At 41.7% G+C, this 26,606-nt stretch overlaps 1 protein-coding gene across 1 annotated transcript in view; it reads left to right on the top strand.

Annotated features, from left to right (window-relative positions):
• Positions 1–26,606, top strand: part of CWF19L2 (CWF19 like cell cycle control factor 2) — a 106,532-nt gene that overhangs the window by 15,630 nt on the left and 64,296 nt on the right. The window contains exons 3-10 of the mRNA XM_081950372.1: positions 63–167; positions 1,409–1,528; positions 9,652–9,771; positions 11,854–11,938; positions 13,171–13,286; positions 14,602–15,275; positions 16,613–16,709; positions 17,397–17,486. Of these exons, the coding sequence (XP_081806498.1) occupies positions 63–167; positions 1,409–1,528; positions 9,652–9,771; positions 11,854–11,938; positions 13,171–13,286; positions 14,602–15,275; positions 16,613–16,709; positions 17,397–17,486 (1,407 nt within the window). The remainder of the gene's footprint in view (positions 1–62; positions 168–1,408; positions 1,529–9,651; positions 9,772–11,853; positions 11,939–13,170; positions 13,287–14,601; positions 15,276–16,612; positions 16,710–17,396; positions 17,487–26,606) is intronic.

Below are 26,606 nucleotides of genomic sequence, written 5' to 3'. Positions count from 1 at the left end.
ATTTCCTAATTCTAGTTACAGTATGTGGCGTGTCAGATTGATACAAATGTTGCTTTTTGTAGGAACATGCTGTTACAAAGAAGCATTCAAAAAAACATAAAAAGGAAAAGAAGAAGAAGAAAAAGACTATGAGAGAAAAAACTGACGATTCATCTGATGCTAGCTCTGTAAGTTTTAAAATCCAAGTCGCCAGTTAGAGAAAGCTATTTGTTACCTATATTCGCGATGATACCTATGCCTTACTTTGATCAATATCCTGGAATTTAATTTAAATTAATCAGTATTTTATTTAAAACCTGTATTAAGAGCTGAACAGATAGTGAAATGAAAATTCAATTTGAAGCCTACAGTTGATGTAATATGGAAGAAATAGAAAGCACATTGTAGAAAGAACCAGATTTCAGCTGCTGGGTTTTTTTCTCATAGTGAGAAAAATGCATTCAGCATGGGTAATAATGCATCATTAGACACAGCATACAGAATATTGGCCTGCTTGAAAGGTTAAATATGAACTTGCTTGTCGCGTTATTGCTTCTATTGATGCTGTTCATTGCAATACTTGACAGCAAAGTTATTTGGACTCTATTCTACATTATTACTGGATATGCTCTGCACAATTTTACGAATTTAGCTTTAAGATTCTCCAATAGTAGAAAATCTCCCAGCCTTCTATAATATAGTAACCTTCAGGTAGTATTGGATTTCAATTCCCTGATACGCAGTTGGATTAGCTAGTTTGATAACAAAGCAGTGTTTTATATCTGGTGGCTGCATGCCTTTTCTTAAGCTACAGATCTGCTTATGATCAAGGTCAATTATTTCACTGGAAGCAAGTGCCGTTAACAATATGTTGTCTGCACTTTGTTTGGGTTTTCCCTTCTAATTGTATTATTATGCATAAGCTATATTGTTGCTTCTTCTCATCATTCCCATAAGTTCTGCCGATCGTATGACTTCCAACTGTGAAAATGTGCCAGCTTTATTTTAGCATTTTAAGTGGCCCTTTATAACAGGAAGACTGCAAAAGTAATTCCTTTGAAAAGTCTTTTGAGAGTTAACAACCTGTCTTTTTATGTAGCCCATTATGAATAATAGTATTCAAGGGAACAAATTGGTGGCTTATTCCCAGTGGGGCAAACTGACTCCAATAAATATCAGCTGTACTTAGTTACTTTTTATCTGATTGCCCAACTCTTATAAATACATTTAAAGAGCTGCAGTCGCCAATAAGACTATTATAATGTTATAATAGTCCCTTTATTCCCTCTTTCTGGATAGCTAAGAGAACTCTCTTATTCATAAAGAAAAGGAAATAGGTTTTAAAATGACTTTTACATTGTCTCATTGAGCTTTAAAGACCTCTACAATCCTCTAAAACCCATAAGATTGTTTGAAACTATGTTCTTAGGGTTCTTCAGAAGAATGGGTGGAAGCGTCTGTTGCACAGTCTTCTAGCACGGAGCAGGCTTGGAAGGCAAAGAAAGAACAATCAGAAGAAGGAACAGTGGAAAACCCTACACCAATTCAGGTAAGCCACCCTTTTTGTAGGTGGGAATCGTGCTTAACATTTTACAATTGTGCAAACATTTGACATTAAACAATAGGCAAGGGTTTTTTTTGAGGATGAGCATTCCACCATTGGAGCTGCTTCTTCACACAGTGGCAGAAGCATTTGGGAAAGCCTTCGGTGATTCAATGTAGAGGCAGATTTTTAAAAACTGCATTTTATTTCTGGCTCCTTTTCAGGAATGATTTGGGGTTAGTAACACATCTTAAAATATCAGTAAAATCAGCTGTGAGCCCACATTAATATGCTTACCAATCATTTTTTTAAAAAATTAGCTTATCCCTTTGAAAAGTACCGTTCACAAAACATTTTTGCAAGGCTTTTGGGGAAATTTAAGGCTGACTCTTTTCCTGTAAAAGAAATATTTTTCACTGTTGCTGTGTCAGTGCTGAGTCCTGTGTACTTGGCTGCCCTTGCAGGATTTCTGAAGGCAAGAGTACATGTATGGCTTGGCCAAAGCTGTAAATAGATTGAGTTCATTTCAAAGAATTGCTTGAATTGCTGATATTATAATGCTTTAATGTTTATTGTGGATTGTGGTTGCCAACTATTTTAATACTTTTGGGAATGAGAATTATTAATTATAATAATGGGGGCAGATCTTTTAATCATTCTCTTTTTCTGGGTCGTGAATATTTTCTCATATTATTTTAATTTCCAGTGGTTCTGGAAAATTGTTTTTCTTGAAAGTCTATGGAGATTCTCAGTCATCCAGTTGTCCCAAGTGTGCTTTTTTCAAGAGGCAACTGGTTCAGGTTTTTCTTTGAAGACGTTTCACTTCTCATCCAAGAAGCTTCTTCAGCTCTGACTGGATGGCGGGGAATGGAAGGATTTATACTCCTTGCAGACAGCTGGACATTTGCATTCTTTTAGCAGGTCATTAAGGTCAGGTTTATCTGTGTCACCAGGCTCACCTGAGTAGTGCAAATTGGTGTGGAGCTTTCTTGGAACTGTTGAAAGGACTTGTGTTGTAGACTGGATATAGGCGGTGTTGTATCCTTCCCCCTCTGTTGAGAGAGGGGTGTTCAGTTTTGACATAGATGGCCTCTTTAACCCCTCTTTCAAACCAGCCATCCTCTCTGTCCAAAATATGGACTTTGTTGTCCCCAAAAGGGTGGCCTGTGTCCTTTAAATGCAGATGGAAAGGGTTTTCTTGAAAGGCTTTCAACATGGCCCTTGACGTGCAAATGCTATTCTGAATAGCCAAACTGAGCCACAAGCAAATGTGGACATTTATTGAATTCATCTTAACGGTTCATCTGACATCTGGACAGCTTGAGCAGCTAAATATTGTTAGAGGTATATAATGCACTTGCCCTCAGGATGCATGATTGAATAAAACAGGTGAATGAAATGGTGCTGATTGTGTACCACCAATGTTCCATCATCTTGTAAAATTGTCAAAATATGAGACTCTTAACAGAGAAATAAACTCCCAATTTTCGTATACATTTGCATGTATTCCTATTTTCCAGTAGAGTGGAGGGAGGGGTCACAGCAGGGTTAACACAGCCTGATTGGTCCATTTGACTGAGAGAAAACTTCTTAACCTTCGCCTTCTCCCGTTGGTTCCCAGTTTCCTCTCAGTCAAGGTCCAAGACACAGGTTTGGTTCCTAGTAGTAGAGTTTTAGTGGGTTTTATTAGTCAGTGTTAGTGTTGTTGGCACCTTGAATTTGGAGTTTTTTATTTAAAAAATTTTTTTTTTCTAATGGTCCGCCTTGCAGGGCTGTTGTTCGACTGCCCTCAGGAGGCTGAGATAGTCAGTGGGGGGGGGGCGCTTCCTCCCCCTCTCTTAAGGGATCGCTCCGGACTGGTGCCTGGGGTCTCGGGTGTGCCGGGCGATCCTACGTGCTTTAATTTGTCTTCTTAAAACTTTCCGGTGAGGCTCGCAGCGCGCTGGGGCTTTTCGGCGCGAAAGCGGCTTTTCGGCTTCTAATTTGAACCGCTAGCTTCCCGGGCCGGTTACAGCCCACGGCAGCAGCGCGGAATCGTTTTTCTTGGTTTGGAAGGCTCCTAGGGGCTTAGGAGCTCAGCGGTGATTTAGAGAGTGTTTTGGGAAAGCGAGCTTGCAGTTGCAGGCATTGGCAATAAGGGCGAGGTGAGCGGCCATTTTTAGGCGCGCTTTTGAAAGCACCGCCCAAAAGAAGCCGGCGGCCATTTTGAGTCACGTGTTTGGGGCTTGCAACACGGAGAGGCTGTAAAAAACGTGGCTGTGCTGTTTGCAACTTTACCGGAGGCCCGGAGCAGGCGATTCTCACCAGCTGAAGGGCAATTCCTACCAAAAACCTCGTTCTGGAGCACGTGAGTGGGGATGGCAGATAGAACTGAGTCCCAGCAGGCCGCGCCAGCTCAGGCAGGCGAAGATCAGGTTGAGCCCACTCCCCCAGTTAGGCCTCGGGTTTCTAGGCCTTCAGCTGAGGACAGGCCTTCGAGAGCTCTGCAAAGGGATGAGCTCAGGCGATCCAGGGCCATCGAGAAGGTCATTGAAAGGGCTGAGAAGAGACAGGCCAGGGATCCTAGGCCCAGATCCAGATCCCCACACGTGGCAGCTTCATGCCCTCCCCCACCGGTGGCTAGGGGGTTCAGCCCTTCCTCTTCCTCTTCCTCTGCTTCCCCATGCAGATCTGTTAGGAGTCAGGAGCGGGGGGCGCCTCGCTCTCCTTCTGCTTTCCCGGGGATTAGGGAAGAAGATAGGGGGGATCCATTGGAAGGTACCTCTGCAGGTCCAGTTAGGGGTAGGAGATCCAGCAGGGCCTATGTGGCACCAGACTATGATTCAGAAGAAGATGAGGAGGATCTCGAAAACCTCCCTGAGAATCTCAAAAGGCTTATTTCTGCAGCCATTTCTAGGGGCATTTCCCAAAGGGACAGACCTTACCACCACAGTCGAGTTACTCCCTTTAGTAGGTCCAGATCTAGGGCTTCTTCGCCTTCCCTCATGAGTGAGGTCTCCTCTAGGGGGGAGGCACGGAGGGACGATTGGGGGTTCTCTGAGGAGGAGGATGCGGCTCCTGAGCCGCCTCGCTCTTCCAATCTTTTCCTCCAGGCCATGTTCAAACCATTGCTTAAGAAGGCTAGGAGGACCACAAAGGTGGGCACGGGGGACCCCACGGTCCCACCGCCCACGGATCCGGACATGGTCATGTTCTCAGCGACGGCCACCAATAAGGAGGAGATTCCTGCCCCTCCTCTTTTCTTAGAGGTAGCTACTAGCCAATGGGCCCGTCCTTCTAACTTTTCCCCACCTGGCAGCAACGACCGTCGCGCCTACAACATGGAAAAGTCTTTTGTGCAGGCTATTCAGCTTCCAGTTATAGATCAGCCCATAGCAGCTTTAGTCTCCTCCTCTCCAGTAGTTTCGGGGGACGCGGCTGACAAACTTAAGGCAGAGGACAAGAGGGCGGAGCTCACTTTACGTAAAAATTTTAAAGCCTCAGCATGGGCGGTGCGGGCAGCGGCTGCTGCCTCGTACTTTAACCGTACTACGGTCATGTGGCTCCGCCGGCTCCAGGAGCGCATTCCGATCCAGGAGGAGCGCGCACACCAGGATTTGGCTAAAATAATGGCAGCGTGTCAGTATTCGGCTGATGCGACCCTAGACGCAGTTAGATTTGGTTCAAGTGCTTTGGCCACCTCTGTGGCCTCTCGTAGACTTTTGTGGCTCAGGAACTGGCAGATGGATTATAAAGCCAAGTGGGACCTAGTAGCTGCCCCTTTTGAGGGTCCAAATTTGTTCGGGGCTTCCTTAGACCCGATTTTGGTGGAAAACAAAGATAAAAAGAAAGTTATGCCCACATCCACCAAGAAGGCGGAGTCCCGTAGTCATCCCTATCGCAGGCCCCAGTTCAAGTCTTATGACAGGGATCAGGACCAGCGATACCAACCATACAGGCAGGACAGGTCATTTCATAGACAGAGTTTTCAGGACCGTTCTAGATATCAGCCGCAGTCCAAGCGGCCCTTTCGTGGGGGGGGCGGCCGCCCCTTCCGCAGAGGGAAATGACTCGAACCCGAGTCATCCCATCGGAGGCCGCCTGGCACGGTATGCGGACGAGTGGGATCGGATCACGTCAGACGGTTGGGTCAGGGCGACCGTTCGCCACGGCCTAAGGTTAGAATTCCTCTCCAAACCCCCAAGTTTTTTCAAAGTTTTTCCCCCGGCTCGGGACCCGAAGCGGCGTCATCTCATGGACCTCGCGGTCGCCCATCTTCTAGAAATCAGGGCAGTGGAGGTCGTTCCGGAGCCGGAGAGGGGTCTGGGCTACTACTCCCATCTGTTCGTAGTTCCAAAATCCTCGGGGGGTTGGAGGGCAATCCTCAACCTGAAACGCCTAAACCGCTACCTAGTATACAGGCGGTTCAAGATGGCGTCCCTGAAATCCATTCTGCAGGGCATTCGGAAGGGGGATTACATGGCCTCAGTAGATTTGACGGAGGCCTACCTCCACGTCCCCATCCTTCAGTCTCACCGGTGTTATCTCAGGTTCTCTCACCGGGGCAGGCATTACCAGTACCGGGCTCTCCCGTTTGGTCTGGCCTCAGCTCCGCGGACGTTCACCAAGGTCCTGGCAGCACTGGCGGCTTACCTGCGTTCCATTCCGGTGAGACTTCAGTGCTACTTGGACGACGTCCTCGTTCAGGCAGGGTCCCTCCCCAGGGCCAAGTCGGATCTTCGGCTGACGATCCGTTGGCTTCAGGCGTTGGGGTTTTCAGTGAACTTTCCCAAGAGCCACCTGTCCCCATCCAGGCAGATTCTACACCTAGGGACAGTGATAGACTCCGAGTCAGGGAGGGTCCGTCTGTCTCCAGAGCGCTTGTCCAGCCTTCGCCAGCTGGTCTCCTCTGTACAAAAAAGTCGGTCTGTTTCCATCCTGACCTTGTCTCAACTTCTGGGGAAGATGGTCTCTTGCATAGGGATAGTGCCCTGGGCCCGGCTCCACCTGCGACCTCTCCAGTGGGCCTTGATCCCGGTCCAGAGAAGGATGATGAGCAACTCCTTGCGTCCAGTTCCTCTACCGGTGGAGGTGAGACTCTCGTTTCGGTGGTGGTTGTCCCCAGCACTGCAACAGGGGGCTTGTTTTTGGGAGCCCGAGAGAGTCACAGTGACGACGGATGCCAGCCTCTTCGGCTGGGGGGCCGTGATGGACTCCGACATGACCCAGGGACGTTGGTCTGCCTCGGATCTCCGCCACAACATCAATTGGCTGGAGCTAAAAGCCGCGCGGCTTGCCCTAAGGACTTTTCGTCATCACCTGCGGGGGCGCCATGTCCTCCTGCTTACGGACAATGTGGCGACGAAGGCCCATGTCAATCGCCAGGGGGGCACCCACTCACGTTCTCTCTGGCGAGAGGCGCAGTCGTTGGGCTTGTGGGCGGAGAGACACTTGGCCTCCATAGTGGCGGAGCACATCTCAGGAGTGTCCAATCTTCAGGCGGATTGGCTGAGTCGCACAACCCTAGACGATGGCGAGTGGCAACTGGGCCCGGAGTTGTTTCGGAAGATATGCAGCAGGTTCGGCACACCTCGGGTGGATCTGTTCGCCTCCCCCGACAACGCTCAGCTGCCCCGGTTCTTTACCCGGTTCCAGTCTCCGTCGGCGGAAGGAGCGGATGCTCTCAGGAGCCGATGGCCCCCGGGTCTCCTTTATGCCTTTCCTCCCCTTCCCCTCGTTCCCCGTACGATAGGGAAGATAGTCACAGAGAGGGCTCTCGTTATTCTGTTAGCACCATACTGGCCGAGGAGACCCTGGTTCGCGGACCTGGTCCAGCTGTCGGTAGCAGACCCCTGGAGGATTCCCCCGGGGGAGGTCGTTCTGAGTCAGGGGGCTTTACATCACCCAGGGCCTCAGTGGCTCCATCTGACCGCCTGGCTCTTGAACGGAGGATCCTGAGGGGGCAGAGACTTTCGTCAGGAGTCATAGCCACCTTAGAGGCGTCTAGGAGGCCGTCCACGGTTAGAATTTACAATGCCACATGGAAAGCGTTTGCGAAGTGGTGCATTCCTTTGGGGTTGGATCCTTCTAGGGCTACCGTCCCAAACGTGTTGGAGTTCCTCCAGAAGGGGTTGGAGGATGGCTTGTCGCATAATACGCTCCGGCGTCAAGTGGCGGCTTTGGCCACCATTCTGGGGGGGGAGGGTTCCCCCGTCCTTTCACGGTCTCCACTGATTAAGCGTTTTCTGAAGGGGGCGGCTAACATCCGTCCGCCTCCGGTTCATAGGTTTCCAACCTGGGATCTGACCCTGGTTCTCCAGGCTCTGACGAGCTCCCCGTTCGAACCACTTAGGACGGTACACATGCGTCTGCTTACCCTTAAGGTGGTGTTTTTAGTGGCCATTACATCGGCCAGGCGCATTTCAGAGTTGGGGGCCTTTTCTTCACGCAGTGACCTGTGTGTAATACACCAGGACAGGGTGGTCCTTCGCTTGGATCCTTCGTTCATTCCGAAGGTGAATTCACAGTTTCACAGGGCCCAGGAGGTCGTGCTCCCGAATTTTTGTCCCAATCCCTCGAGAGAGCGGGAGTTGGTGTGGCATAAGCTGGACGTTCGCCGGGCTGTTCGCATTTACCTAAAGCGAACTGAGGGCATTAGGAGGACGGAAGCGTTATTTGTTTCCTTTCGTCCAGGCTCGTTAGGATGTAAGGTGTCTTCTTCCACCATCGGACGATGGATTAGGTTGGCCATAGTTGAGGCTTACGGGGCTTCTGGGAAGACTCCCCCATCGGGGATCACTGCGCACTCCACCCACAGTGCGGCTACTTCGGCGGCTTGGGCCACCAGGGCACCTTTCGAGGATATTTGTAGGGCGGCGGCCTGGGCTTCCCCCACACCTTTTATTAGACACTATCGTTTGGATACTTATGCCTCGGCTGAGGCATCCTTTGGCCGGAGGGTCCTTCAGAGGGTGGTGGCCGATTCTTCACCTGGGACCCAGTCGGCCCGCCCGGGGACGTAGCGTGGGTATGTCCCTGCTGTGACCCCTCCCTCCACTCTACTGGAAAAAGAACGTTGGTCTTACCTGAACGTTTTTTTCTGGAGTAGTGGAGGGAGGGGTCACATTTCCCGCCCTAGTTAGTTAGTTAGACAGGGTCCGGGAGGTGTAGAATCGGGAGGCCCCGGGGGGGCTTGTTCTTGTTTGTGTTTGACTTGCAGTTGTTGGCCGTGACATCGCGGAAACTGGGAACCAACGGGAGAAGGCGAAGGTTAAGAAGTTTTCTCTCAGTCAAATGGACCAATCAGGCTGTGTTAACCCTGCTGTGACCCCTCCCTCCACTACTCCAGAAAAAAACGTTCAGGTAAGACCAACGTTCTTTCTCTCATGATCTACTGTCATGACTTAAAATGCATGTTCTATAAAACGTATGTAGGGAATTTTAAAAAATGATGGATGGGCTAGGCCCGGGATGGCGAACCTATGGCACTCATGCCAGAGGTGGCATGCAGGGCCCTCTCTGTGGAGATGCACGCTGTCGTCAGCTGCTCTTCTGATTTCTGGCATGCATATGCTTCATCTCCGCGTGTGCTTGAGCCCTGGAAAACAGTCAGAAAACAGCCAGAAAACAGGCCTGCTTTTCATGCCATTTTCAGGCTGTTTTTCAGTTGCTTTGGGGGCAAAAATGGTCTGAAAATGGCTGACAAATGGCCTGAAAATGCCGCCCAAATGGCAAAAAAACAACAACCCAAAACCCAGGCCATTTTGGGGGATGTTTTCAGGCTGTTTTTGGGGCCAAAACCAGCCTGAAAATGACCAAACAATTGGCCAAAAAACAGGCATGCACACACTGGCCAGCTGGTCTTCGGTTTTTCAGAGCTCCAGCGTGCATACACGTGCATATGCACTCACATGCATGCATGTTCCAGTTTGGGCACTTGGTGCCGAAAAGCTTTTCCATCACTGGGCTAGGCTTATGAATTGCTCTAGGATGGTTAAATGAAATTATTCTATTTTTAATGTCTTCAAAACACCCATTGACTTTATTCCACAGCCTGTAATTTCATCTTTTCTGCCATTTATCTCAAAAGTAAGCTGCTGCTGTGTTTGGATCTCTTTTAATAAAAAAAAGATGTGTTTCTTTTTTCGTAGAGGGATGAGTGGATGACCTTAGATTTTATGACTGTGAAAACACTGTCTTCAGCATCTCTAAAGGCTGAAAAGCAGAAAGAAAAAATATTGAAGCAACAGAAAGCCCAGGAAAATGAACAGGTAGGGTTAGTTACTAATTGATTAAAAGATTGCAAGAGACTAGCCAATAGCCAGCTTCAGTTATCAGATATTAATTTGTAGATTTAATTCTCCTGAGAGCCAATTCAGGTTTCCATGCTTTATTCATAATATATGTGTAGCCCTAGGACATTTCATCCAGCCCTAATAAGTATTCTGAGCTGGTTGATTCTTGCCAGAAATGAAAATAAAATCCTAGGAGCAAATGAAGTCATACTTTTCGTGATGTATATGAATTAGAAAAACAGAATGATTTTAATATAAATAAAAGTAACATTGAATAAATTTCTTTGAATAAATTTCTCTGAAATTTAATGATACCCTCTTTCCCTGAAAAGAAACCGTCCCCGGATAATAAGCCCAATTGGACTTTTGAGCGCATGCACTAAAATAAGCCCTCCTCTGAAAATAAGCCCTCCCCTGAAAATAAGTCCTCCCCAAAATATTGCAACACAGCAGCAGCCATGAGGTGGCCACACTCGCTGCTTTCTGCACCTCAAAACTAATAAGACCTCCCCAAAAATAAAGCCAAGTGCTTATTTCAGGGGTCAAAAGAAGAAGTTTTTGGAGAAACACTGTATTACTTTGGCAAGTAACGGTTGGTTTCTTGTTTGTTTTTAAACAAAAAAGCATGAATTATTTTATTGCTGGCTACGAGGCCAGTGTTGTGGTTTCTTACATTTAACTGTATTTCAATTATTCATTATATTACTGAGTGAAATGCCTTATGGCTACACATATATATATAACAAATAATGTGTTTTTTTGTTAATAATCGGCTTATGCCATTGTCATAAAACTAATCCCCCCCCCTTTTTTTTTTGATGTAATGTGGTTTGGTCAACTGTATATATTTATTAGCTGAAATAAGTTAGGTTTTGGGGTACTTTTTCAATCTTAGAGTACAAAATTAGCAATAAGAGTAGCATTTTACAGCACTGTCTGGGTGGTTTACAATATCAGCATTATTTGTGTATTGCCTCCAACCATCTGGATCCTCATTTTATTGACCTCGGAAGGATGGAAGGCTGAGTTAACCTTGAGTCTCATCAGGATCGAACTCCAGGCTATGGGCAAAGTTTGCCTGTAACACTGACTTAACCACTGTACCATGCTGGAACATATAACACAGAACAATAGGGTTGGAAGGAATCTTGGAGGGCAACTCCTGCCTAAGCAGGAGACCTTATGCCATTCCAAATAAATGTCCATCCAGTTTCTTCTTGAAAACCTCCAATGATGAAGCACCCACAACTTCTGTTTCACTGATTAATTGTTCTCACTATCAGGACATTTCTCCTTAATTCTAGTTTGGATGTCTCTTTGATAATCTTCCACCTATTACTATGTTTCCTCAAAAATGAGACAGGGTCTTATTTTTTGGGAAACACAGGGTCTTATTCTCTTTTGACCCCCCAAAATAAGCGCTTGGCCTTATTTTCGGGAGGGGTCTTATTTTTGAGGTGCAGGAGGCGGCGAGCATGGTCACCTCATGGCTGTTGCTGTGATGAAATATTTTCGAGGAGGGCTTATTTTCAGGGGAGGGCTTATTTTAGTGCATGTGCTCAAAAGGACAATTGGGCTTATTAGCCAGGGAGGTCTTATTTTCAGGAAAACAGGGTACTTGTCTTGCCCAGAGGAGAATAGATTGATTTCTTCTTCTCTGTGGCAGCTCTTCAAGTTCTGGAAGACTATTATAATATCACCCTAGTCCCTTTTTTTTTGGTTAAACTAGACATAGCTTGTACCTCAATTGTTCTTCGTATGGTTTAGCCTCCAGACCCCTTATCAGGCCCCCTTTGTTGCTCTTCCCTAGACTCTTTCTAGGGTCTCCTTTTTTGCATCTTGGTGATGCAAAATTCATGGTTTTGCATATTAGTTAAAATTAATTAATTGTCACCATGTGACCAAATTAGTAAATAGGGAAAAGGTAGAATATGTACCTCTGGGATTTATTCCAAATGATTGTAGCAGTAAAGTAAATTTGATGAGGCACAAACAGTGCATCCAAGAAACTATTAACTCTGTAACTTTTGGGTTTATTTTTTTAAAATTGCCAAATAGTTGCTGCTTTCAGAAAGAGAGCTGAATCCATATTGGAAAGATGGTGGTACAGGCTTACCAACAGAAGTTTCAACATCAGTAAAAGGTAACATTGTTCTATAAATTTTGACAATCTCTCTGTCTCTGTCTCTTTCTCTCTCTCTGTCTCTCTCTCTCTCACACACACATTCTTTCATTACTATGCTGATGTTAAAATAAAATAAAATTAATATTAGTTGGTAATGATACCTTACATTAAAATTGTAGTTCATAACCGCAGAATATTTTGACTCATTTCTTTTTCTTTTAATCTTAAGAGCTTGACCTTCAGAATGTTCGCAATCCACCCTGAACTAATTAAAAAAAGCAGATTGTACTAAGACATGATGAATTGTTGTCATCTCATTTGGCCTGTTTCATTCCATTATACAAATTGCAGCTTTAAAATATTCAGGAGCTGAACTTTGTGAATCCTCTTTCAAATAAAGTACATCAAAGGTGCAATTTGGGGCACAATATTATTTATGTAACCCTTTTTCGTGTCTCTGTTTTCTCCTGTAGGGTATTTGGTCTCCTTGTGGAAAGAGCAAACATAAGTGTGTTTGAGTGTGTGCGTGTGTGTGCGTGTGTGTGCGTGCGCACCTGCCCGCATGTGTGCAATACTATTTATCAAATTATGCAAACTCTGTGGTCTGCTAAATGGTAGAAATGTTTGCCGAATGGCAAATAGTGATGTAGGATGAAAAATAAAAGCCTAACTTCACAATGCTTGCAGCTCAAGTTACTTAAATGTCAAAATGCCGTAAGAAAGAAATACTCCAATTGCATGTGCCAAGAGTTGAACTTTATATGTTTAGATGTACTTTCTAAATAAAAATTCATTATAACATGAAAGGACCCTAAGATTTATTTTATTACAACTACCTGAGTTTTTCCCCCCTCATGCATTCCCATTATATGTTCCTAGTTATTCAACTAAAAACAGAATAATATTTTCCCCCGTGGGTTATCCATTGAATATGCTATGTGATTAGTGAGAATTACTATTATCCATTACTTCCACTGTCTCTCTGTCACCTTCAAGAGAGGTGACAGATTACTAATTTTTTTAGTCATTTTTACTAACTAATTTTTAAAGACCATTTGGTAGGCTGTGATTTTCAAAAGCATGTAAGAACATGAACACAAATGGGAAAAATGTACCATTAAGAATATTTCTGACTGGACTAACATGTCGCAACTATGAAACACACCATATGCATTTAGCACTAAGATTATTAAGGTAATTGTATTACATTTCAGAATGCAAATACTGTATTTACTATCATTATTCTGTAGCAAAAGCTGTAGAGGATGGTGGATTAAGCTGGCTAATGAAATCCTACCAGAGGATGCAGGAGCAGTCTGAGAGAGAAAAACGAGACTTGGAAGAAATTGTAGCAGAAAGATACGGGGTAAGTGCTGAGAGGATGATAATAGTGAAAATATTTGTGCAGGAGAGAAAAATAAATGAAGCTTCTCAGAAAAGTATCAAGGTAAAGTCTTAAATAACACATAGACCAGGGGTGTCCAAACTTGGGAACTTTAAGACTTGTGGACCTCAACTCCCAGAATTCCCCAGCCAGCCATGCTGGCTGGGGAATTCTGGGAATTGAAGTCCACAAGTCTTAAAGTTCTCAAGTTTGGACACCCCTTACATAGACTAATAAAAATGGTCTTCATTATTTGGGATGTCTCACAAATACCAAAACCACAAAGGATAAGACCTTAAAAATGCACTTTATTCATGCCTAGTACAGGTAGTCCTCAGATTACAACAGTTCATTTAGTGACTATTCATTGAGTGGCTTATGACCATTTTTCACACTTAGCAACCGTTGCAGCATTCCCATTGTCACACAATCAAAATTCAGATGCTTCACAACAGATTCATTTTTATGACAGTTGCAATGTCCCGTGATCAGCTTTTGTGACTTTCTGACAAGCAAAGTCATTGCGGAAGCCAGATTCACTTAGCAGCCATGTTACTAATTTAACAACTGCAGTGATTCACTTAACAACTGTGGCAAGAAAGATAGTATAATGAGGCAAAACTCACTTAACAAATGTTTCAATCGGCAATTGAATTGTTGCAATTGTTACAATTGTGATTGTAACTTAAGGACTACCTGTACTCTTCCCCCTGAGATCCCATGGGGCCTTACCTTCCTAGCCTTCTGAAATACCTTGAAGATCTGCCTTTATTCCCAATCACTGAGGCAGTGTAAGGTTAGATATGCCTCTCTCCAAATATTTCTCCCTGATTTTTTAAAATTTGGCACAATTAACATGTTCCTGCAGCTAAGATCAGATGTTTATTTTGGTAATTGCTAGTATATTCCATGAGATTGTGTTTCATGTTGCTGTTATTATGGTTTTTCTCTGTGATTTTTACAAGATACTTGTTAACTATTTTATGTCACCTAGAATTTTTTTTAAATGATTGAGCCAGTTCTTAAATTGATTGATAAGTAAACCAATTCCTCTGTTCAGCCATGAGGCTCACTAGACCAAATCTACAAAGGACTAAGTAATTTCACAAAAAAGAATGATCGAAATCCTGAGTTTCTTGGAGGGAACATTTATGTAAAAATGAAATATTTCGTAAGTTATCACCAGGTTTGTGAAACTCAGCGATTTCAAATGATGTTCATTTCAAAGTTAACACTTTCTTTCATGTGTTTATCTTAATAGTATTTTCTTTATACAATACTTTCATCTGTCTTGTAGTCAGTGGAGCTATTTCAGTCCAAGTTAAGAGAAGCTGAGACAGCTGCAGTCCAAAAAGAAAATGATAGAAGGGACTGGCGAAAATGCAAATATTCAGAAAGCAAACGTACTTCAAGGGATGGCAAAGAGAAGCAGGAGGAGAACAACCTAGAAAGGTTTTCACATAAAGAACAATTCAAAGAGAAGTATAATAAAGTGTGTTCTGAGGAACTGAAAAATTACAGAGAAAGCGAACGGACGGAAACCAAAAAATCAAGGCCAAGTAATAAAGAATCTACAGCAGCAAACTGGACTTGTACAACCAGAAAAGATCCCCATCAATTAAGTCATTATGAGAAACCTTTCTCAAGCTCTATGAAAGCTGCATTTCTGAAACCAAGCAGTGATGGTGATGAAGGAAGCAGACGGCAGAGAACTTCATCCCAATTATTGACTCCTCGTTTTATGAGCTCTGGTTTCCGGAAACCTGTTGATGATGCTGATGTGACCCCAAGATGGCGCAAAGCACAATCTAAGGATGAAATTGGAAAAGCAACCCCAAATGAAAAATCTTCCGAAACGAGTAAGGCTGTTACCAGCAAGAAGGAGGAAGAGCCAAAAGAGAAAGAAGAACAGCTCTCAGAAGCTGCAGTGGAAGAAAAACAGCTGGTGGAAAGTAAACCATCATGTTCCAGGTATTTAGGTATCTTCTTGTTTTGAAGGAGAGGATGGTTTTATAGTTGCATGACTGCTTTATTGTCACATTTTAAATATATCTAAATATACATACATTAAGATATGCTTGGAATTTTGGAATCGTACCATGGGCATTCTCATAAAATGAAAATCATGGACACCTTGAATGTTCAAAAAATGATTATCATTTTTTTTAACTTAAAATCAAGCCAGATAAATTACTGCCCAGCATATTTTTTAATTCTAAGAAAATTGGCTTGTTTCCTTGCATCCTTGTTTTAATGACCATGCCTTGTTAATGACTAATGCCTTGTTTTAATGACCATGGGTGTTTTGTTTAACTATGAAAATGATGCTGTAAATCCATTGCGAATCAGTGATGTCTCACTTAGTGCCTGCATTGCTTAACTATGAAGTTCCCACTCATAATTGTGGTTGTTAAATGAGGAATACTTGTAATACGTTCTGAACTGGAAGTTTGTACTGATACTTCATCCTACATATACAGTATATCCACTACAAATGATTTACAATGCTACAAAAATAAAGAACATAATTGAGATAATTCCATAATAATCAATACATGACTAAATGCAAGGAAACAGTTTACTTTGTTAAAGAAATATAAACTCTAATTTATATATACATTTTCTAGGAGACATGTATCATGCGTTCTGAGAATATCTTTTTAAGAGAAGGTGGCTTGGTTTTCTTAGTAATATATACATATTTTGTTTAGTAGGTTTTAAGTTTTACATTTTATTATGGAGTCATGCTAATCTTGAATGCTGTACTGTTTCTTATTAAAATATACAGTATAGAAACTAATGAATGACCAGGTTATGTAAGTAAAAAATAATTCCTGTCGTTCAAATGTCAAGCTACAATTTCCTCATCTGTGATTTGTTCACACAAGATGGTAATGATAGCATTTGCATTCAGTGACATCTAGAAAATACAGTTTCCCAATAGTAGTAGTGGAATATAGTTTGTAGAATAAAGAAGATGGAGCACTGCAACAAAATCTTGCATATTTCCTGAGGCCAAGACAGAAATCATATAAACTTTTAAAATTAGCATTAAAACTAGGAAAACTGACTCTAATTTGAGATTTCTAGTAATGTAGCAAATGTTCTTAACAAATTTTAAAGTTTTTTTTAGCTACACATATTTAAAAGTGAATGTAGTCTGATGCAAAATACTCAGGGCCTAAGCTGAATTTTCCGAATGGACCTTCCTTAAGCCACTTTCTCCCACCTAAGTTATCCAGTTGAGATAGTGAATGGCACATTCTCCTTTTCTCCATGCGTAATGCCCTGTGTTTGTATTTGACCAGATCTGTTTCAGATGATGAGACGCCTCTCATTCTCAGTGACGAAGAAATGAACAAACTGGGAGCCAGGATTGTAAAAGCAGAATTGATGGGAAACAAGGTGTGTGATTGATGTTGTTAGATTTTTTTTGTCTTATATTTTCAGATAACTATGATAAAACATTTTAAGATCCGTCATTGTATTCATGTTGGAAGCACTAAGGCACTTCTGGGTTAAAAGGATTAGCTGGTGACATTACCAGAGACACCCAGTTGGGAGCTCCTTTCATGTCCCCATTAATGAGCCCACCAAAGTAATACCTATTTATCTACTCACGTTTGCACACTTTCGTACTGCTAGGTGGGCAGGAGCTGGAACGAATGTCAGGAGCTCACCCCGTCACTCATCAACACTCGGGTCTGGAGCGACAAGCTTGCAGATTGTCAACCCAGCGTCCTAACCATGTGAGCCACAGCGCTCCACACTTTCAGACTAATTGTGCAATACTGTTCAAATATTATAGCAAAGTAATAAAAAATTAACCAGGTTTATGAAAATATTTTATAAATGCTGTATCTTTAGAAGCAACTTTATGCTTGATTTCATAAGATTTGATTTATTGCTGATAAACGTTCACCAGCTGGAATCAAGAGCTTTGGTTAGTTATAATGACACTTCCGTTTTCATAGCATCAACATTTATTTTACAGGAAAAGCTTGAAAAATTATTCAGGGAATATTTTTAACACAAAATGCATTGTACATTTAAAAAAAAAGTTACATTGTGCAATATTTGTTCTGTTTGAAGGATTTAGCTGCAAAACTTCAGTCTCAGCTTGATAAGGCACGCATGCTAAAGGACAGTGGAGCACAAGCCAGAGCTAGAACAACGGATGAGGTAAGGGGGTATGCATGATCTTGCATTCATTTTGGATTAGCGCCTTTGGAAACAAAGGATTTAATGACAGGTGTGCAGCACCTAAGGCTGTGACTGTGTTAAATATAGTTCCTAGCATTGACAGAGAAAACCTTCAAAACAATTAGAAATTATAGTGTGCGGTAAAATACTAGCCTATGAAGCTAAGCTGTGAAAAGACATTGTTCACTGTTTCAGATCTTAGAATGGTGGCCTATTTGGTAATTTTAAATAATATAACCCATACAGTTGCTTATTTCTTGTATTTCAGAGTATATATTGTTAGTTTTCCATAAACTTGTATAGTCTATTTACAAGAATTTTCTCTGATTTCCCTATACATATTGAAAATAATATACATATATGATTAATCATACATATATGATTGTACACAGTGGTGGGTTGCCATTTTTCTTACTACTGGTTTGCTTGTGCATGCGCGTGCCGCTCCTGCGCATGCACAGAAGCGTCTGGGTGGGTGGATGGGCGGAGCCTCCTGCCACTGCTACTACTGGTTCGCCGAATCCGGGCCAAACCGGGAGCAACCCACCTCTGATTATACATATATGTACTGTAGTCTTGGGAATAATTTCCTTTTAAATGTGCACGGGGTTTTTGTTTGTCTTAAGCTTACTTCAAGATTCTGAGAACATGTTTCTACCAAAGACCTTGGTTAGTTTCTCAGTAGTTTTAAATAATTATTTCTCTTGAGAAAATAGAGAGCAAGAACAGTTTTGCTGTTCTCATGATGTGATTGTGGGTTATACGCAATGGGGGTATGGAAGGAAAGTGGATTCAAGGAGCTATAAAGAGGTTGATGTTTTATGTACTTGTTCAGAGAAGAACTGGAATTAGGGTGGCTAGCAAAATTGTTGGTTAAAAATCAAATCATTTCAAAAGAATACAAACAGAAACAATGAAAATAAAACAAAAGTGAAGCCTTCCAAAAGGGGCAAAATAAATACCCCGACGATGATGAAAATGGCAGTGTGATTCAATGCAAGAAGGCATCCAGTGACGCATTTTAGGGCAAAAAAAAATCTAACATTATTCCATATATGCTGATGGTGTTTTGCTGGTGGTGACTCCTAAAGAAAGATTTTTCTGGAAATAGCACTTTGCTTTGCGATGTGTCAGCTTTCCTCCCCCCCCCCTCAATTTAAAATAACAGTGAGTAAGATTTATGGTAAAATCCTATTTGTAACAAGGTGTGATTTCAAAGAGGTGGTGATGAGAAACTTGTCAAAAAACATAACATTTTGAATTTCTACGGGATTTATTCCAGCCATATTTCTGCTCTAGGTAAGATGTTGGGACTTGTATTGACACCAGAGTTTTCTGGATGATTTGATGATGCAGCTGAATATCAGGCTGGTTTCCTATCTATGTCTAAGTAGGATCGTGCCGATCTTAAAGGAATAATTATGCTACGAGTAGATGAGGAAATAAATTTACATTGATACAATCAATGTATTCTTTTTGTCAGAACAGGTATTATACAAAGGCTTCAGATTTCAGTACTATCACTATGCTGATGATATCTGGCTTTCTTGGTCTTTTTTTAATTATAGCTGATGAAGTTCTTTAAATCAGAGTTGCTTATAAGTAATAAACTGTAAGAGATGGAAACAAAATAGAGGAGTTCTTGGTCAGTCAATATAGGTAAGGGAATATATATTTCCAAGCTAGAATAACTGTTGGAGTTCACACTTTCTACAAAGAACTAATTTGTAGTCTGAACAAATTTCTGTATTTGGCATAAGTTTTACAGAAATTTCAGTCATGCGTAAAGGCACAATAGGTTTGTAAACTACAAGAATCCATTTCTCTTATAATGTTAGAGTACTTGAATAAGACAACAAGAAATCATTTGACTTAGTAAGCTCAAATAGTCTATTTCAGCGATGGCGAACCTTTTTTGGCTCGCGTGCCATAAGTGGGGGAGCGCAGGGGGGTCGTGCGTGGGCATGCCACACCCATAATGCAATGCGTGACCCCCCCAGTGCACATGCATGCACTACAGGCGCAGCCCTCGCATTTTTGCGTGCTTTTTTCGCCCTCCCCTGGCTCTAGAGGCTTTATAGGAGCCTGGGGAGGGTGAAAAAAGCCACCCCCACCCCCACGGAGGCCCTCCGGAGGCTTCAGGGACCTTCAGAAGGCTTCCCTGAAGCCTCCGGAGGGAAAAAAAGCCCCTACGAACAAACCGGAACTGACTTCTGGTTTGCTCGGAGGGTCGTTTTGAGTGCTCCAGAGTCTCCAGAGCACTTAAAACAACCCTCCGAGCAAACCGGACCTCCGTTCCCGAACTTCTGGTTTGCCCATAGGGCCGTTTTTTGCACTCCGGAGGCTTCATGGAAGCTCATGAAGCCTCCAGATGGGCCTCCGGGGGGGGGGGGGAATGCTCTTTTCGCCCTCCCCAGGCTGCTATAAAGCCTCTGGAGCCTGGGAAGGGTGAAAAATGGCTTTTAAAAAGGGTGAACTCAGCTGGCCATTGCGCGCATGCGTGCTGGCCAGCTGACAGGGCAGCGCCTCGCGTGTCCTGAAAATGGCTCCTTGTGCCACCTGTGGCACGCGTGCCATAGGTTCGCCACCCCGGGTCTATTTCTTAGACAAATGGAATCCAACCCAGTCTTACATAGATTAACAGCTTCTGGAATTTAAGATGTTGTTGTAATGATATGTGAGAAATTCCTTCAGGAATGGATGAAGTGAGGCTCTTTAGAGCAGTAGTCACCAACTGGTGGTCCATGGAGCACTTTTGGTCCGTGAGAAAATTTTGGTGGTCCGCAGAAAAACCTTTGCATTTTTGCATTTTTTAAATATTGCACTAAATCAGGGATCCTCAAACGACAGTCCCTGGGCTGGATATGGCCCGCCGAACCATTAACCCCTACCTGCTGATGGGATGGGGTCCTTCAGTCACATAATTGGGCTACCTGTTTAGTAGTTCCTGCCCTTCCCTCCCTCTCTTCCTGGGAATCCAGGCACTTCAGTGAGCGGTGCATGAAACTTCGGCCGGGCTCCTCGAAAGACAGAGTTTGCAGGGGGCCGATCTAGCACCCAGGCTGTCTACAAGACAAACATTTATTCTTGGCTGTATTTGAGATTCCTAACTGCAGTTGACAGCAAACCTAGAGTTTCTAGCGGCGCTTCTCTTCACTAACAGGTGGCCAAGCTAAGTGCCTGAAGGACCCCATCCTGTCACTAATTCGTATTGGTGGTCCACAGGATTTAATATTATGAATTTAGTGGTCACTGAGATCCGAAACGTTGGTGACCCCTGCCCTAGGTTTTGGTTAGGTAAGAGGGCATAGATGCATAATGGTTGGAGAAACAAAAATTATGAAAGGATCCTCCCATACTTCTCAGTCTTAAAAGAGGATGGTAGGAGATTTGTACTTTGAGACTTGTAAGATTGATGTCAGTGTATGTAGACCAGACATAAAACACAACCAGATGAACTAATTCTACTTTCTTGTAAGGTTACATTAACAAAATCTTGCAAATGTTGTAAATACAATTCCCCCACTGTCTCCCTTATATTTCTCAAGATCTTTCTCACATACTATTTCAATTGTTAACCTTCAATTCCTAGCATCCTTCATTAGTGGCAGAACGGGTGTTTCATGGATTGCTTATCCTTATTCAAAGTTCAGTATCATGCCGTTGGTCTTCACATTTAATATTAATTATGCCAACGTTCTGAATGCTTAAATAAATGAAGAAAACTTAAATAGATTAAAAAATGAAGAAACCTTTTTCTTCCAATACATGTCAGAATTCTAAAATGAAAACTTCCCCAATGAGGAATAAGTTAATCTATTTAATAGAACTAGCTAATTTAATTAAATAAACTACATTGTTCAACAGTGCTGTTTTTCATTTCTATATTAGCATGCAAGTAACAAAAGTAGATCTCTTGGCTCCAGTATAATCATACCAGACAGTACTTTAATAATTATGTATGAGTTGTAAAGTGGAAATTAACTGAATGAAAGCCTAAAACAGAAGAGTTTCGGAAAAATTGAAATTGAATGTAAGAAAATCTTTGTATTTTCACATTTGAATGCATTCTGTATGCATTCTTATTTGTTAAAAAGGGATATACCGGTATTTGGGGAAAAAATAGCACTTATTTTTTATTATTTCACAGTCACTGTGAAATCTTAAGAAAATGAGTGAATGTGTTGTGCCATATTTTTAGAGATCTTTTTAAGATTGTGGTTTGTATGAGAAATTTTGAGAAGTATATTCTTTTTTCTTTTGTATTCTAGTATATACAGAAGCATTTGATATCTATTTAGGCTGTAAATATTTTACTGCTTTAGAATGCTACTCATAAATAATTGCAAAATCCAGTAACTGCAGGGAATGTATAAGGTTAGAAGACACTTTCATAATAATTTCTGCTCATTTTCTCTTCTGTGTTTCACATGAAATTAGTGCTTCCTTTTCCCGGTAAAAGCATCAGTGTATTAAGCAAAAAAGAAAAAAAATGGTGTCATTAAATATTATTATTTGAATTTTGGTAATGTAATCTGGGAAACTGGGTATTTATGGAAAAAAGGTTCTGGTTTGTGGGTTGATCACCTGTAGCCCAAATTAAAAAAAGAAACAGTCTACCAATTAATTCTTTACTAATTACTATGAATCTGTTTTACTCATACCTTCATAATAGTGAATGTTTCAACTGAAGGTTTATTTAGTTAGAAAACATATTTAGTTAGAAAACAAGCTGGCAGGAATAGCCAACACTCCAGAAGATAGGCTTAAGATACAGAAGGATCTTGACAAACTTGAACATTGGGCACTATCTAATAAAATGAAATTCAATGGTGAAAAGAGTAAGGTTCTACATTTAGGCAACAAAAATGGAATGCACAGGTACAGTATAGGTGATACCTTGCTCAGTAGTAGTAACTGCGAAAGGGATCTTGGAGTCCTAGTGGACAACCAATTAAATATGAGCCAGCAGTGTGCAGCAGCTGCCAAAAAAGCCAACACAGTTCTAGGCTGCATCAACAGAGGGATAGAATCAAGATCACGTGAAGTGTTAATACCACTTTATAATGCCTTGGTAAGGCCACACTTGGAATACTGCATTCAGTTCTGGTCGCCACGATGTAAAAAAGATGTGGAGACTCTAGAAAGAGTGCAGAGAAGAGCAACAAAGATGATTAGGGGACTGGAGACTAAAACATATGAAGAACGGTTGCAGGAACTGGGTATGTTTAGCTTAAGAGAAAGAAGGACTAGGGGAGACATGATAACATTGTTCCAATATCTCAGAGGTTGCCACAAAGAAGAGGGAGTCAAACTATTCTCCAAAGCACCTGAGGGTAGAACAAGAAGCAATGGGTGGAAACTAATCAAGGAGAGAAGCAACTTAGAACTGAGGAGAAATTTCCTGACAGTGAGAACAATTAATCAGTGGAACAGCTTGCCTCCAGAAGTTGTGAATGCCCGAACACTGGAAGTCTTTAAGAAGATGTTGGATAGCTATTTGTCTGAAACGGTATAGGGTTTCCTGCCTAGGCAGGGGGTTGGACTAGAAGACCTCCAAGGTCCCTTCCAACTCTACTATTGTATTGTATTGTATTGTATTATATATATCTAATATTCTTAAATACATAACTCTGGGCAGCAAATAATAAATGGTATATGTTAAGCACCATTAAGGTCTGATTAAGCAGACAAACTGTAGTTAACATCAGTGGTGCAGTAAAAACTGTATACTTAAAAAGCGAAGGGTTGTGTGCTTCTATCCCATTTTCCAGGTTTCTAAACTTGCTAAAATATCACCCTGTGATGTTTATCGGTTATATAAGCTTGCGTGTATATATATGTATACATATACATATATATATATACATGTATATGAATATATAGCTATATTCTTCATTGTATCTGGGGTTTTATTGGTTGTTAAAGCTCCCACTACGCAAACTGCCGAGAACTATTTCCTTAAAGAAAATTATTAATATGTGGTTTTATATATATGTATGTATGTATGTATGTATGTATGTATGTATATATATGTGTGTGTATGTATGTATGTATGTATGTATGTATGTATGTATGTATGTATGTATATATATGTTGTATTTGTGCTGATAAATAAATAAAGGGATACTAGTATAGATCTATTTCAAGCTATTTAGCTCTCATCTGCTAGCCATACCCTTACTGGGATTCGAGCCTTGGCTGTATTACATATTAGGCAGGAGTCTTAGCCACTAAGCCACAGGCTCTCCTCCTTATCAGCTGAGCCAGGGAAATAGGTATGTATTTGTGTTACAATCCCTGGTGTGCCCAAATATGGGAGGGAACTCACTGCTCCCCCTTGGCCCCTTGGCTCACTGCAGGAGACCATCCAGGCAGAAAACCATATTTTTAATGTTGCCTTTGTTATATTTGTGTTGTATTTGTGCTGATAAATAAATAAAGGGAGATTAGTATAGATCTATTTCAAGCTATTTAGCTCTCAGATTTTCATGGGTGTAGGTATGCTGGTCTTGTATTCGGGTCTTTTCCCGTGTAAGATTGAGATTGTCTTGGCAACGTTTCAGCGAGGTCTCACTTGCCATCTTCAGGCTGGGTTTTGGGCTTAAAGTTGGGTTTTGGCCCAAAACCTTGCTGAAATGTTGCCAAGACAATCTCAATCTTACATGGGAAAAGACCCGAATACAACAAGACCAGCATGTATGTATGTATGTATGTATGTAGAGAGAGAGTGTGTGTGTATGTATGTATGTATGTATGTATGTATGTATGTATGGAGAGAGAGAGAGAGAGAGAGAGAGAGAGAGAGAGAGAGAGAGAGAGAGAGAGAGTGAGTTATATATGGTACATAAAATATTCCACACCAATTAGTTAAACTTCAGCCGTTAGATATAATATCTAAGTTTCTTTTTCATTTAAGTCAACAATTTACTGACTTTGAATGTTCTTTTCACATTAGAAAGAAGTGACAGGAATTATTTGAAAGTTAAGCATATTGCAAAGTACTCAAAAGTTGATTCAGGCAGCACATATTAAGTCTACGCCCCAAATTGGAAAGTGTAAGTGTAAGTAGAAACACCAGGCAAGAAAGAACAGCAAATTAGTAAGCCTTCAAATTTCATGTGTTGCCAAATAATTTCTCTTTGAGATAAGACATACGAATTTGAATTTTTATGAATTTTGGTCCCTTCCAGCATGTTTTTAGGAACATGTATGTTCCATGCATATAAGTAAACTATGATGCACTTCATAAACTATGGCACTTCAAAGAACAGTTTTAATTGTTCATTCAAAAGATGTTAGGTTTAGAAAGATACATAGAAGGAAGTCAAGGAAAATGGAGGTACAGTGATCCAAAACCATCTAAAAAACATAAGCTTGGGAATTAATTCTGGGTACCATGAATACCAGTGAAAAAGAGAAGTTATTTCAGAAGACCAAAACTTAAAGGCCTTTTACAAAAGGCCAATAAAAAGATGACGTTATAGCAGAGGATGAATTTACTATAAATAATAATGTATGAATGCATTAAATAAGTGGAGCCAAAACTCTTAATACAAATATTTTTTGATATTGAAGGTAGAAAATAAAGTATGTTTAATCTGTGCAAGTCATTTTTTTCAGCACTTTCATTGACCAAGTGTCTCTTTAATTTAATCAGTTTAAATCTGATCTGGTTGATACTCCGTGAATAGGTATCTCTTTGCACAGAAGTAATTGGTTCATTCAGATCACAGTTTATGAACAGAAACTGCCAAATTATGTGAGTTCCTGATGGAAATGAGACAAGGCCAGACTATGTGAGCATGACTTTAGGGCTTGTAGGAATAGTGTTGATGAATTAAATGGAACAAGGAAGGATGGGCAAAAATGTATGCAGTATAGATGTTACCTGTAGGAAGGAATTACCATTTTTTGGAGTATAAGACGCACCTTTTTCCCTCAAAAAAGAGGCTGAAAATCTGAGTGTGTCTTATACACTGAATACAGCATTTTTTGCCTCCCGACCCCCCCCCCCCCCTTCACCAAAATGGCCATGCATAGCTTTTAGGAGGCTTTCAGAGTGCTCCTGTGGGCTGGAGAGGGCAAAAATGAGCAAAAAACGGACCTTTTTTTGCTTAATTTTGCCCCCCCCCCAACCCCCAGGAACAATCTATAAGCCTCCTAAAGACTATCCATGCCCTTTTTTTGGGACAAAAAACCAGGCCTGTTTTTGCGAAAAATGGGCCATTTTTTGCTTGTTTTTGCCCCCCCCCCCCGGAGCACTCTACAAGCCTCCTAAAGGCTAATCACGTCCTTTTTTAAAAAAAAAAAAAATTGGCCTGCTTTCGTGAAAAATGGATCATTTTGGGGAGGTTTGCAGAGTGCAAAAACTATTTCTTTTTAATTTGCCTCTTCAAAATCTTGGTGCGTCTTATACTCCAGTGCATCTTATACTCTGAAAAATACGGCAGATGTTTTCGGGTTGCAAAGGGAAATGCTGGGCTTGTCTTAAAAATCATCACAGCCTCTTTCAAATTAATATAACAAAAATGTGGCATTTCTTCCCCCCCCCCCCCCCCACCTTTGGCCTTTCTGTGGAAAACTCATCAGAAATGTAGTGTGCTGATTTGATTAAAAAAGCTCCATTAATCTTGGGAGCTTCTGTAGTCATAAGCCAAAGTTAGTTTATTATCTAAAAGACATTAGTTTTATATTCATTGTCATCTCAAGTGGCACAACCCCTGCTGGAGAGGGTTATAAAATCCACATATTTGGCTTAGTTCCAAAATCTACAAGATGCGTTAATTGAACCAAAATTGCTTTTTCCATGATTCAGTGTCATCTAATTAAGAGTGCTTACATTTTGAGAAGCAATTATATAAGAAACTCATCAATATAGCCAAATGTGTAATTGGTGTTCTAAAGATCATTAGTCAGAGGTCTCCAAAATGTATGGAAAATATTTCATACAAGTAATTACATAGTTTAAGATGCGTAATTAAGCTATAGTCCTTAAATAAAGATGTTTGGCTTTCAGCCAATGCATCTGGAGAATATGGATGGTCTTCCAGTTAAATTGCAAGTTTGTAATGTGTATGTACATAAGTGTGTTGATTA

This window comes from Natrix helvetica (genome assembly GCF_964273705.1).
Source record: "Natrix helvetica genome assembly, chromosome: 4".
In the NCBI taxonomy this organism is placed as follows: domain Eukaryota; kingdom Metazoa; phylum Chordata; class Lepidosauria; order Squamata; family Natricidae; genus Natrix; species Natrix helvetica.
The sequence above is the reverse complement of the archived record's forward strand: the minus strand, read 5'-3'. Positions and strand labels throughout refer to the sequence as shown.